General features: G+C 49.7%; 1 protein-coding gene across 1 annotated transcript in view; it reads left to right on the top strand.

Annotated features, from left to right (window-relative positions):
* Positions 1–209: 209 nt before the first annotated feature.
* Positions 210–13,625, top strand: part of Rims4 (regulating synaptic membrane exocytosis 4) — a 57,892-nt gene continuing 44,476 nt past the window's right edge. The window contains exon 1 of the mRNA XM_090352409.1: positions 210–470. Coding sequence (XP_090208535.1) covers positions 374–470 — 97 coding nt within the window. The 5' untranslated portion in view covers positions 210–373. The remainder of the gene's footprint in view (positions 471–13,625) is intronic.

Below are 13,625 nucleotides of genomic sequence, written 5' to 3'. Positions count from 1 at the left end.
CGGCAGCGCCCCCCCCAGGCGGCGGCCCCGATTGGCTGCTGCGCGCAGCTCCGGCCCGCCCTGCGCGGCCGGCGGGGGGCGCCGCGGGCCAGAGCGCGCTGCGCCGCCGCCGCAGCCGCCACCGCCACCACCACCACCGTCGCCGCCGCCGCCGCCGCCAGCCCCGCGCGCCTCGGGCTCCACGCGCCGCCCAGCGCAGCGCCCGCCGGCCCCGCAGCGCCCGCCAGTCCCCCGCGGAACCCCGCGCCGGCCCCGGGCCGCCGCCACCACGCCGCGCGCCGTACTCCGCGTCAAGAATGGGGCGGCCAAGCTGCCCAAGCCGCCCGCCGCCGCCGCGGCCGCCGCGGCCGAGGCACCGGGCGCCGGCGCGGGCATGGAGCGCTCGCAGAGCCGCCTCAGCCTGTCCGCCTCCTTCGAGGCGCTCGCCATCTACTTCCCGTGCATGAACTCCTTCGACGACGAGGACGCAGGCAAGTGCCCGGCCCACCCCGACCCCCGACCCCTCGACCCCTGGGAGTGTCCTGGGGCCCAGGCCCCTCCAGGGCTCGGGGCGTCCTGAGACTCAGGTGGCACCAGCCTCCCCGCCACCTCTGACTGCCTTCCGGGAGACGCCCCGGGGCGCCTTCTCCTCCCGTGGGACCCGGACGTCTGGGTTGCGCCCTCTTGCAGCCTTCTCCCTAGGGACCACCCCCTTCCACCACGTCCCTGCCTCCTCCCCTTTCCCCGCAGGTGGGCCCGTGGCTCTCCTGGGACCAACTCTCCCTGCTCACCTGTGCCTTACGGGTGCCCCCCACCCCACGCACACACACGCTCGTTTTGGATCCCATCTGACCCCATTCCTTCGAGTCTCCAGTGCGTACCCACTCTTCAAACCCTGGCCCTCTCTCCTGGGGTTCCAACGCGCCCCCTTCCTCACCCCCCCTCCCCAGCCATCGGAGGTGGCGCACAGACCTTACCTCTCCATCTTTGTCTGGGTTGCTTCTAGAGGCTCCCGCTAGGCGCCCGGGGCCTTGAACATCCCCATTTATCTCTAAGTCCCTTCCCTCACTGTCTGGGGCTCTAGACTTCTGGTTCTAATAGGACTGGGGCCTGCCATGGGGAACCGGCCAGGGGATGGCCTATTCTCTTTCGTCTGTCTCTTCCTGGAAGATGGGGTACAGCAGGGCCTTACACTGTGTGCCCCTCAGCGTGTGCCCCTGACCTCAGGGGCTCTTGTCCCTGGAATGGCCTTTCTAGGTGCGCTGAATCCAGCGCCTGGCCTGTGAAACCTAAGCAAAGCCCCGGGGGGCCAAAAGGGGCGGGGAGGGGGGGGAAATCTGTTCTTGAGGGCCTGGGAGCAGGCAGAGGGAAAGGAGAGCTCTAGATTTGGTTCTGAGGTGAGGAAAGGAATTGGACAACAGGTGGGGGGTAGCTGGAGGGCTTGGGGGAGAGTCTCCCAAAGAATACAGCCATCAGGGTCTTCACGCTTTACTTACAAGCAGTGACCTTGGGCAAGTTTATGCCGCCCCTAACCTCAGTTTCCTCAGATACAAGGCTGTGATGGGAGGGCAGCGTTAAGTGTTTTGTGAGCTGAAAGCCTGAGAGTATTTGAATTCAAGGAGGGGGCCAGAAAGAGGAGTGTGTAGTTGGGGATCAAGATTGGATTTACAGGCACTTAGAAGATTTTGATTTTTTTTTTTTTAAAAAGGACTATCTAGAAAATGCATAAAACCACATCTAGCCTCCGAGGCTACGGCATTCAAGGACCTTGCCTGCTGGCACCCTTGTCTGGTCCACTTGCTCTCTACGGGAGAGATGAGATAGTGTGGGATGATGTGGTGGGTGATGGGTGCTCACCTGAAGGTAGCCAATGGCAAATGGAGAAAAAGTTTCCCAGGGTCCTCAGAAGGCAGGACAGATCCCTAATCAGTCTCACATGCTGGTGACCTGGAGGTGGGCACAGGGGAAAGATGGTTGCTGCAGAGACATTTTATGCAATCCCTGCTTTACCGAACAAATCACTTAGTTTCAGAAGCTGAACTTACCCCATGATGTGGCTCAGGGAGGTTGCTTTATAATTCTGGACGAGGCAAGGTGAGGAGGAGTAGGTTTCTTAACGCAGTGGCCTCTGCTGGAGCATACTCAGAGACAGGAAATTAGGCTGGCTTGCGGTCTGGGGCCTGGCCAGGAGGCCCCAGCAGCCCAGGTAAGGAGACTTTAGCCCCACCTCATGGCCTGAGGCTTGCCTGAAGTTCAGCAGACCACTTTTGTCCCAAGAACCAAGCTGGGCAGGTGTATGGGTTTGTGGGAACATTAGAGGTAGTCATGAAATGTAGTTGTTTTTTTTTTTTCTCCTCAATGTCATATGTGTGCCATGGTCAGACACAAACCACAAATTGTCTAGGTTTCAGCTCATCCACAGATAACTTCATGGAATATTAGTGATATTTTTAAAGGTGCATCTGATTTTTTTTCCAGTAGGTTTCTTTAAATTTTTGTTTCACTTAGAAAAGAACTAGAAATCATCTTGTCTAGTCTTTCTATTCCCTAGATGGATTTGAGAGGGCATTTGTGTACATGTGTATGTGTATGTGTGTGTCTGTATGAATGAATGAATGAAACCCAGGTGTGTGTGTGCCTGTGTCTGTATGTCAGTTATGGGGCTTGATCACAGGGCCTGGGTTCTGTCCCTGATGTCTTTTTGCCCAAGGCTAGCACTCTGCTGCTTGGAGCCACAGCACCACTTTTGATTTGTGAGTGGTTAATTGGACATAAAAGTCTCACAGGTACTTTGCCTAGGCTGGCTTTGAACCATGAACCTCAGATCTCAGTCTCCTAAGTAGCTAGGGCTATAGGCATGAGCCACCTGGGTGCCCAGACTCTGTGTGTGTGTGTGTGTGTGTGTGTGTGTGTGTGTGTGTATGTGTATGAGAGACAGAGAGAGAGAGAGAGAGAGAGAGATACAGAGATACAGAGATACCCAAGGTCATCCAATGTATCATGCGGAAAGCCAAAATTAAACTGAGATTTCCAGGTCTCTTTCAGAAACCCATAGCTATCTCTCTGAAAAGGACTGTTTTAAAAGGCCAGATCTTACTATGTAGAAAATGGTTCCCAGGTGAGGAGTTCTCAGGAGCGGCTGGCAGCTGAGCTCAGAGTTCAGCTAAGATTCTTGCTGTCTCAAGTGTGGGAGGGGGAGGGAGAAAGTCTTTCATTTCTGGATGAATAATGAGGGTCTGGTCAGAGTCAGGACTAAGGGATGTTGTCTTGGCTTTTCTCTTGTTCTTCTCAAAGTAATTCATTTTCTCCTGAAAGAGGCCTTTTGGAAGTATTGTGTTCCTTTAGGGCAGTACCATGCTGAACTGATTTTTAAAGGCAGTTGAAATAGTCTCTTGGCTGGTAGGCAGAGACTGGCTGGGCAGGAGGTAGTCAGGGCAGGTTTTCCTTCATTTGCCTCTTTCCTCTTTTCTGGTCCTCATTCTGACAGTCTATTTCTAATGGCTCTGTCTCAGAATTCTGTCCCTGAAAGGTGTTGGCTTATCTGGGACCCTTCTCTTTGTGACTGCTTCTAGCTCATATCAAATGCATCCTTTCCACCCATGAGATCAGGCCAGAGATGCATATGCCACTCTTCAGCTAGTTTCCTGAGGAAATGAGAAGAGTCGAGACTTCTTTCTTGTCATGAAACTAAGTAGGACAAAGCACATTCTTGCTCTGGACTTAGGAGTCTCAGACCCTGGAATGGGCAAAGAAAAGCTCTACCCTCTCCTTCTGCACCTTTTCTAGACACCTTTAATGGCTAGGAGGCTGGTCACTGCAGATTGCTAGAATTCCTGCCAAAGAGGCATCTTCCCTCTTGTGCTTTGAATGCATTTCTTACCCCTTTCCCCTTCCCCAGGGATGCAGGGGCTTTAGAGAAGCAGGCACTTGAGGACAGTGGGTTTTTTTTTTTTTTTTTTTTTTTTTTTTTTTTTTTTTTGGTAACTGTATCTATTGCATAGCCTGGGTTTGTAATTGGGAAGGTATGGGGTGAGGAGAAATTAGAAATATGATCCTGGTTTTTCTGATCTGTACGAGGAAGAGTGGACTCGGCAGGGCCAGTGTTTCTAAATGGTGATCATGTGCTAGCTATCTTTCTAGGCAGTGTAAAGGTTCTATCTTAATTGCTGTCCCACAGCACTCCCATATATTACTGTTATATTAACATCCCCATCTCCACATGAGAAAACTGAGGCAGAAGAACAGATATTTTTTCAAGGTCACTCACAGGAAGTGAGGGAGCTTGCATCTCTGGTTTTAATTATCATGCTGCTTGCTATGCATAGGGCTTAGTCTGGTACCTGGCATGAGGTAGATCTCAGCTCATGTTAGCTTTGATCTGTCTCATTACCAAGTGAGAGCCTGACTGTAAAGAAGAATCTGTGTGTTTGGGCAGGGAAAAGCCTGATTTTCAAAATGTTAGTTTTTATCCTTTCAATAGGGTAATTTTGTTGCATTGTTAGTGATTAAGGTAAGGCCTGACTCTCCTTTGAAGTGGTTTAAAGATGGGGATTTGGGGTGGGGAGCAGTCTGGGTGCCCGTTTCTCTGCTCTTCCTAATCAGTTCATGTGCACCGCATGGACAAGCCTGCCACACTGTCCTGGGGTATCGCTAGGGAGCAGGGGTGTATTGTGTTTCCAGCAGATGCCAAGGGGTTGTTTATTAGGATCTGGAATTGAGGATAGTGTTCCTGAGTCCAGTCAAGTGGTTTCGGCGTCCAGTTCCTCCCTCCCTCCTTCCCTCCCCCCCAACTCCTCCCTCCCTTCTCACCCACCCGCCTAGGAAAAGGGCGGAGAAGCTGGAGCAGCCAGCTCTGATTTGCCCATAGGATGGATGCTTCGATCCAGCGCAGGGAGAAGTTGCCATGGCAACACCAGCTGGCTACCCGTCCCTTCCTAGCGGTTTGAGCCACATTTCTGGGCTGGAAAGCTCTTCATGGCACTGCCCTCTCCCGTTCAGATCAAATCTGATAGGGGAGGCATGGCAAATGGGACCCTTAAACGAGGGAGGGTCCACTCCCCTTAATCCACTTTTGGACCGAGCGGAAATGGAGGTGGTTGTCTGAGTTACTTCTGGGTGGTAGTGGCAGAGCTAACGTGTATCTTTCCAGACATATCCGGGTGAGGATAACTGGAGCTCCAGTTCCTGCCCTCAGCCCCAGGCACCTGGGATGATCACACTGGAATCCCATCCTCCACCCTGTCCCCCAATTTACACCATTTGGCAGAGTTTTCTTTCCCACACCAAGTGCTAACTTTTGTCCTTGAAATTTGACCTGAGCTTTTTCTGGGAAACAGATTGTCCTCTCTTCCTCCCCTTCCTCTGGATATGGTGGAACAGAGGAATCCTGTCCATCCAGACAGGGCCTGGGCTGGGAGAGGTGGTGAGGGCCTAGCATATTCTTCGTGATCCAGACCACCTGAAAGCATGAGGTGGTGGTTTTGAAGCCTGTATTCCCACTCTTACCTGCAGGACAGTCCACATCCTCTCCTCCCCCTACTCCTGTCCCTACCCCAATTACCACCCTTTATGTTTTGGGAGCTGGCCAGAACGCTTCTAGATTTAAACTGATGCAGAGTAGAGAATCAAGCCAATAATCTCCATAGTTCAAGTTGAAGGGTAAGGTGAACTTGTGTTTTCAAGCCATTTTATTCATGTGCTATTTCAGATTTGCATATATTATGTTTTGCTCTGAATAGCCCTCTCTTTTTTTGGGGGGGGGCGGTTTCATGGGGCTTGAACTCTGGGCCTGGGCGTTGTCCCTGAGCACTTTAGCTCAAGACTACTGCCCTACCCTTGAGCCACAGTCCCACTTCCCGTTTTCTAGAGGTTAATCGGAGATAAGAATCTCAGGTGCTTTTGTGCCCCAGCTGGCTTTGAACCTTGATCCTCAGATGTCAGCCTCCTGAGTAGCTAGGATTACAGGTAGGAGCCACTGCGCCGCATCTCATGGTTTTCTCCTTCCTTGCCCTCCAAACCATTATTTTTTTAAATCAACTTATTCTGAAAGTATTATCTCAGGAAAACAAGGTGCATTGAGGACTTACCCTGCCCATTACATAGATTCATAGATCCTGCGTGTGTGTTCTGATCCCTTAGAGCCTTCCCTCTCCTCCACCCTCCAGCTCCTAGATTCCTGACTCCACCTCCCAGATTCCTGATCCCACCTCCCTTGATTTGCAGCTGCTAAGGGCCACCTGGTGTAGTTTGAGGGGTCTGGGGGGAAGGAAGGGTCCATCCGCCTTGTTTCCCTTTGGGAAAGAGGCTCTTAACTCCCTCCCTGTCCACCCCCAGGTCCACAGGCAAAGACTGTTCCAGCTGGAAGCTGAATTGGGGGGGCGGCATGCAGAGGAGAGTAGGACTGTAAGGAAGCTTCGCCCTCAGCTGCCCTTGTTGCCTGTTTTGGGTCTTTCTTCTGCCTAGCGACCATTACCAGCATGTCTTATAAAAACTACTGGGAAAGTGCCACTTCCGGAGAGTGTGCTCAGAAGGGTGTGGTGTCTCTCTACTCTGAGCCTGAATTTGTCTTTAGCAAGTCCCTTAATCTTCCTGAGTTTCTTCTGGAAAGAAGGGTTAATGATCTTGGCAGGAGTATCTGTCAAAATGAAATGACCAAGGGGCCTGCCTAGAGATACCCCGCTCTTTGCATGCTCCAGAGGCACCCTGGATCATGTGGTAGGCTGAAGGGGCAAGCCGCTCCAGACCTACCCAATTCACAGAAAAGGAAAGCCAAGCAGCTGGAGCAATTTGCAGGGTGCTGATCCCAGCCCAGCTGTGTTTGGAGGCTGCTTTCTGTCTCTGGGCATCCTACAGGTTCCTAGGTGGGAAAGGGCTGTACAGACTTCAGGGACTGTATTTGTGCTGTCACCAAGCACCTGACCAAGGCCCAGATGCAAGGGCTTGTTTGGGTTCAGATAGGGCTCCCCCACATCTCCAGCTCTCTATAGTTCTTTCCTGGCCATCATTCCTGGATGACCCTCCTCACACTCTGCCAACAGCTCCTGCAGCTGCCTGGCCTCCTTGAAGAATTCACTTGTCTGCCTTGGCCCCGAGGGCCCAGCTATCACCTGCCTCTCCAGACCGATGTAGGCCAGTGCTGGATTATATTTAACGCTGTGCTATTTCCACTTGACAGCTCCAGAGCGCCACCCCCTACTTCTTCTTCCTCCCCCCCCCACCCTTCTGATTCACTCGGAAACTGACGAGGCTGATGTCAGTGCCTTATTCTTAGCCCCCGTAATTGTAACTGCATTTAGCTGTGTGCACTTCATTAACAGTTTGTGTGGTGGGGGAATGAGGGCCTGGGTGCCTGGGCAGGGGCATGCTGGAGGTGGGGAAAGGGCATTCGCTACCTGGATCCTGGCCAGCTGCCCACTTTGGATGGGCCAACTGGGTGGGTTCCAGGTCTAGCTTTTCAAGACTGCCCGTCCTAGAAGGACCCTGAGAGAGCATCTAGCTTGTTCTCTTCATTAGACAAAGAGGGAAACTGAGACTCAAGGAGGCAGATTGGCTTGCCAAGGACACACGTGAAGGACCTAGAATTCTAGCGTTTGAGGCAGATTTTCTTCATTCACTTGTTATTGGATTAGCTGCCGACATTCTAGGCAGAGCTGGGTGTCGATGCAGACAGTGTCCCAGAGAGAAAGGACACCTGTTCAGGACCTCCTCTTTTGGATTGGTCATTTTGCTTCCTTGACAACCCCAGATTGTCAAAGTCTGTCGCTAATTGGTCTTTGGTCTTAAAATAAGTATTTGGGAATTGTACACATATGTTAAAGTGTGTGTGTGTGTGTGTGTGTGTATGTGTATGTATGTGTGTGTGTGTGTTCCTGCGTATTGAACCAAGGCCTTGCTCTTACTGGGCAGGAGCTATATTTCAACATGGAAACTATACTGGGAGTCCTGAGCATCCTACCTCTGGCTCCTCCTGTCCCTTCCTCAGTAGGGGCACTGGAAGCAGCTCTCACAACTCCACCTGCTGCTGTCCCTAAAGATACCTGTGGACGTGGAAAGAAAGCCAAACGCCACCAAAAGGACATTCAAGGAGACGTCCATTTCCCCCAAGCCACCATCAAAGTCTTTCAGATTTCCAATTTTTCTTATTTTCCTTTTATAAAATCCAGGTCAACATTTACGGTGGTATCCAGCCCATACAAAAGTTATTATCCTAGGCATATTACACGGTAGAGATAACAGCAAATGGCATGGGTTTAAATCCTCACTCTCTGCCTTTACTGACTATATAATCATGAGAAAGTTACTTAACCTCTCTGAAACAGTTTCTTTGTCTACCGAAGGGCTTATAGTAGCCACATTCCTGCCTCCAAAGTGCCATGAAGATTAAATGAGTCAGTACTTAGAAAGCACTTTATAGAGAGTCTGGTGTGCACTAAAAGTATGTTGAAAAGCTCTTGTTAGTTGAGAGCCTTTAAGTTAGAAGCCTCCCTGAGTTCTTCAACTTTGGTTATCTTAGTCAATGACTAGAAAGGGACTTCGATTTGCACAAAGCCTCACGGCTAGTTTTTGGCCAAGTCAGAAACAGCACCATTGTTTCCAGATTCTCAGCTCAAGGCAGTGCCTGACTCCAGGCATGCCAAGTGGCCCTGATGGGTGAATCCTGTCCATACTTGAGACTTCAGGTCTGCATTCTGAATCTCCAGTACTTGGTTTCCAGGAGAAATGTCTCTTGGGTCATCCTAAGAGTAGGTAGGAGGATGTCATTAATTGGCACCTACAGTAGAAATTAATTAGTTCCTTAGCACATGCATGGGTCCAACAGCAAGAGGGGCCAAGTACTTACAGGGACCAACCAGCTCTCGGGGCCTACCCCCCCTCCGAATCACCCAACCTCAGGAAGCTGCCACTTCAGCAGAAGCTGGACATACTGACTTGGGGCACAGGGACTTCTAAGCTTGACCGCTTGACCTTGGGGGGATGTGGATGGATACCTCTAATCAGGGAGACCTTGGGGGGATGTGGATGGATACCTCTAATCAGGGAGGATTTAACTTGTTCTCTGGACTCTCAGTTGTCTTTTCAAATGGAAAATACTAGCCTTGGCTGTGGATTTTGTTTGCTGACTGACTTGGGGAGCAGTGGGGTTGGGGCTTGCATGAGAGAACCCAGCATCTACTGATGTTATCTGGCCTCAGGTTGTTCTTAGGAATGAGTGAAGAGCCAGTAGCATCGGGGATCAGCTTCCTGTGCCTCTAGGTCAGCCAGATCTCATCAGCTAGGGGCAGCTCGCCAAAGATGGGACAGTAGTTACTTACAACAGCTGGCTGGGGGTGGTGGTGGTGAGGGAGAAGTAGAGAGTGATCTGCTTGTTAAGGGGTGTAGCTGGGTTCAGCCACCCATTGTGTAGGAACTCCTGGCCACAGTGGAGACAGCGGTGTCCCCTGAGACACTGAGGTGCAATGCCATGGCCAGGCTTTCCCACTACACAGACCCTTCACATGAATGTGATCATCACTGGAGACAGGATGGAGGAATCAAGTCTCTGGCTGAGGTCACACAGCCAGTGAGGGATGGGGCAGGGTTCTGAGTCCTGAATCTACCCTGTGGTCTTTCTAAGGCTCTGTACTGCATTTCACTTCCTTCACGAGTGTGTAGATGACCTTTTCAGTGAGTTCCTTTCCAGAAACCCCCCCTGAAGGTGTCTGTCATACACCTTGTGCCTTGCATACACGTCAACCCTTTGTGTCTGACAAAGCATATTACCTACTCGATCTCACTGATTCTCATGGAAACTTGGCCCTGAGTCTGTAGAGGTGGGCAGGAGCCCCAGCATGTCGCCTAAAGGGAGGTGACAGCTTATGAGATAGCTGATGTGTCATAGAATGAGCCTGGGATTTGTCATATGAAAACCTGGATTTCAGATCTTGTTTCTGATGGCTTGCCAGTCAGCGGACGCTGGGCCCATCATTCTCTTCCTTGAACCTTGGGTTCCTCATTGGAAGAAGTCCATGGCTGTAAATTCACAAGCAACTGGTAGAAATTCCCCTGATTCTGCAATGTCCAGAGCTTCACAGGGCTCTACTTGCTGAGGGAAGTAGCGTGTGTGTGTGTGTGTGTGTGTGTGTGTGTGTGTGTGTGTGTGTGTGTGTGTGTGTCTCAGATTAGGGATCCTCGGTAAAATAGGTACACTGTCACTTGCCCTACTGTCCTTGTGTGGGTTACTCCAGAAGCGGATCCCTAAACAGAAACTCAAATGTAAATATTAGGGCTAATGAGCTTGCCATTTCTGTAAGTCAGAACAGTTGAGTAGCTAATTCATTAAGGTGATGGATGACACCCATTAGGGGACTGCAAAGGAAGCCAGGAGTCAGCATGTCAGCAGTCAGGTGACCTCTGAGTGAAGGTGACATGAGCCTTGGTACATCATGTCTTCTGTGAGGGGCTGGACAATAGATTTTTATCTTTGCAGGCTGTACTATTCAGCCATGCAGACAATATGTAAACAAATGTAATAGAACTTTGTTATATGTTACAGACATACACAAACACACCAGGTACCTAGGAGACTGAGATCTGAGGATCAAGATTTGAAGCCAGTCTGGGTGTCAGAGGCTCACAACTACAATCCTTGCTACTCAGGAGGCTGAGATCTGAGGATCATGGTTCAAATCCAGCCTAGTCAGGAAAGTTCACGAGACTCTTATCTCCAATTAACCAGCAGAAAAGCTGGAGGTAGAGCTGTGGGTCAAGTGGTAGAGTGCTAACCTTGGGCAGAAAAGTCTAGACACAGTGCCCAGGCCCACAGTTCAAGCTCCAGAACTGGCATACAACACACATTCGACCAAACTTGATAAAAACAGATAGCAAGAGCTGGTGGGCATCAGTGGCTTATTCCTATAATTCTAACCACTTAGAAGGCTGAGATCTGAGGATCACAGTTCAAAGCCATCCCAGGCAGAAAAGTCCATGAGACTCTTATCTCCAATTAACCACCAGAAAACCAAAAATGACATTTTAGCTCAAGTGGTAGAGAGCACTAGCCTTAAGGATAAAAGGGCAGGGACAGTGCCCAGGCCCTGTTCAACCTGTCACCTTCTAATAGTCCCCAGATGTTAAACAAGCTGTGCCCCTTGCTGGATGAACAAGGAAAACAAGACTAGGACAGAACCACATTACTTATCTTCATATTTACAGTCTCTGCAAGCATTTGTTGCTCCTAGCAGAGCCTGGCTCTCCTTAGTTGACAATCTTGTCTGTGTTTGTCCCTCTCTGGCTCTGCTTAGGCTGATCTCTTGGCTGGGGTACCACGTAGCTCTTCATACAGCATGGCTCTCTTCCTCAGGTGGAGCCGGGTGTGTTTCTTGGATACTCCCATGATACTTTGCTTTAGCCCCTTTTTTAACATCTGTGTGTAATGGCTTCAGTTACCTTTCTGATGTCACACTGGATACTTCTGGCCAGGGACAATGTGATCTTGTCTGCAGTCCCACTATAGGCAGAGCTTGGTCCCAAACTTTTCTCTCCCTTCCCTGCATTCTATTTCTGCCTTTCTTCTTCCAGGGGCTGCTGAGGGCCAGGCCTTGTTCCCCTGACCTAAGCCAAGCCCTGCTTTTCCCTGGTGATATTTTTGGTCTGCTGGTAGAAGGTCAGACACTAGACAACCCAAAGGAACAGCTAGTAATTCTCTGCCTACTATGGTAACAACCATACAAGACAAGTGCAGAGTGCTAGGAAAGGCCACAGTAGGGAGAACTGACTTCTCTGGGGAGGGCAGCTAAGCTAAAATCTGAGAGGTGAATATGTTGACCACATGCAGGCAGGGGAGGGGGTCAGCAGGCAGGAGATCACAGTGCTGAGAACACAGATGGGACCAGTTATGGGAGAGGAGTATTAAATCCTGAATTCTTGTCTCTCCCCATTCCCTGTCTCTTCCCCCCCGCCCCCCACACAAAAGAAACTAACTACAATTACTTCTGCACATCAACCGGTATTATGGGTAGTTGTTGCATACTACTTTGTATCTTCCAAATATTCCTCAGTGTACACATAATAGTAAAAATTAAGGGAAGGGTCTCAGAGTCAGGATGCTACATGAGGTTAATGATAATGAACCCTATTCAGTACCCATGGCGTTCTGAGCTTCACCTTTGTGAAGGAAGATATTATCACTATCCTTGCTTTACAGATGAGGAAACTATGACATGAGAGGTTAAGTAAGGTGTCCAAAAACACAGCAGGAATTCCAGTCCACTGCCTGGCTCTGGAATCTGAGTTTGCTCACTACTCTGTGTTACCTACCTCACAGAGTAGGGGATTGGGGGGAGAGGGCACCTGTAGCGCTATTGCCCGGTGCCTGGCACTTAGTTAGCACTCAACACATGTTAGGCCCTGTTCTTTTTAAAATTTTATTGTTGGGGTGATATACAGAGGGGTTATAATTACATTCATCAGGTAGTGGGTACATTACTTCTTGAACATTGTTACCCCTTCCCATGTTTTTCTACCACTTTCCCTCTCTCCTACTCCTTCCCACTCATCTTGTTTTTCCCTTCCCTACCCTTTTTCAAATAAACAAATAAACGTACATACAATAGACCAGGTACCACATTCAGATACAGTAACAACATGAGATAAACCATAAGGAAAAAAGAAGAGAAAAGAAATAGCTTCACATGTACATTAAAAACAACAATCACAAAGATAAACCTCTTATTTCCATGTCCTGGAGTTCATTTTGCTTCGTTTCATCCTATATGGCCATATGTACATAGCTTTTGAGTTCTTATGATCCTCTGTTAGGAGAATCCTAGATGTATACTAATTGTTATAAATGAGAGAAACCATGGAGCCTATGTTTCTCTGGGTCTGGCTTACTTCACTTAATATGATATTTTCCAAGTCTTTCCATTTCCTTACAAATGGGGCGATGTCATTCTTTCTGATGGCAGCATAGAATTCCATGGTGTAAATATACCACATCTTTATGATCCATTCATCTACTGAGGGGCATCTGGGTTGGTTCAATATCTTAGCTATGGAAAATAATGCTGCAGTGAACATGGTTGTGCTGGTAGGTTTAGTGTGGCCTTGTTTCTGGGTATTTGGGTAAATGCCCAGGAGTGCTCCTGTTCTTGTTGGCATAGGCCCTGAGCTAGGAAAGGACCATGAGTTTTTGAAATAAGTACAGGAGCTTGCAGCCAGTGAGGTGGTGAGGTCAGTCAGGTCATATTGCAGGCAGGGGAGGGGGAGAGGAGGCAGAGGTAACAATGCAAGGATTTTGCACAGCATAAGGACAGTTGGAACTCCTGTTGAGATTTGAGCAAGGATGCTACAGACTCACACTGGGGGCTTTTTATTTGCTTGTTTGTGAGTGCTTGAACTCAGGACCTCGACACTGTTCTTTAGGTTTTTTTCCTGCTTAAGACTGGCTCTCTACCACTTGAACGCCACTTTCAGCTTTTCAGTGGTTAAATGAGATAAGAGTCTCACTGATTTTCTTGCCTGGGCTGCCTTTGAACCTTGATCCTCAGACCTCAGCACCCTGAGTAGCTAGGATGACAGGTGTGAGCCACCAGCTCCTAGTTCAAACTAGGGCCTTTAAAGACCTCTCTCAGCTGGACACCAGTGGCTCATGCCTGTCATCCCAGCTA

Source organism: Megascapheus bottae, chromosome 18 (assembly GCF_031878675.1).
Source record: "Megascapheus bottae isolate mThoBot1 chromosome 18, mThoBot2.hap1, whole genome shotgun sequence".
In the NCBI taxonomy this organism is placed as follows: Eukaryota; Metazoa; Chordata; class Mammalia; order Rodentia; family Geomyidae; genus Megascapheus; species Megascapheus bottae.
The sequence above is the reverse complement of the archived record's forward strand: the minus strand, read 5'-3'. Positions and strand labels throughout refer to the sequence as shown.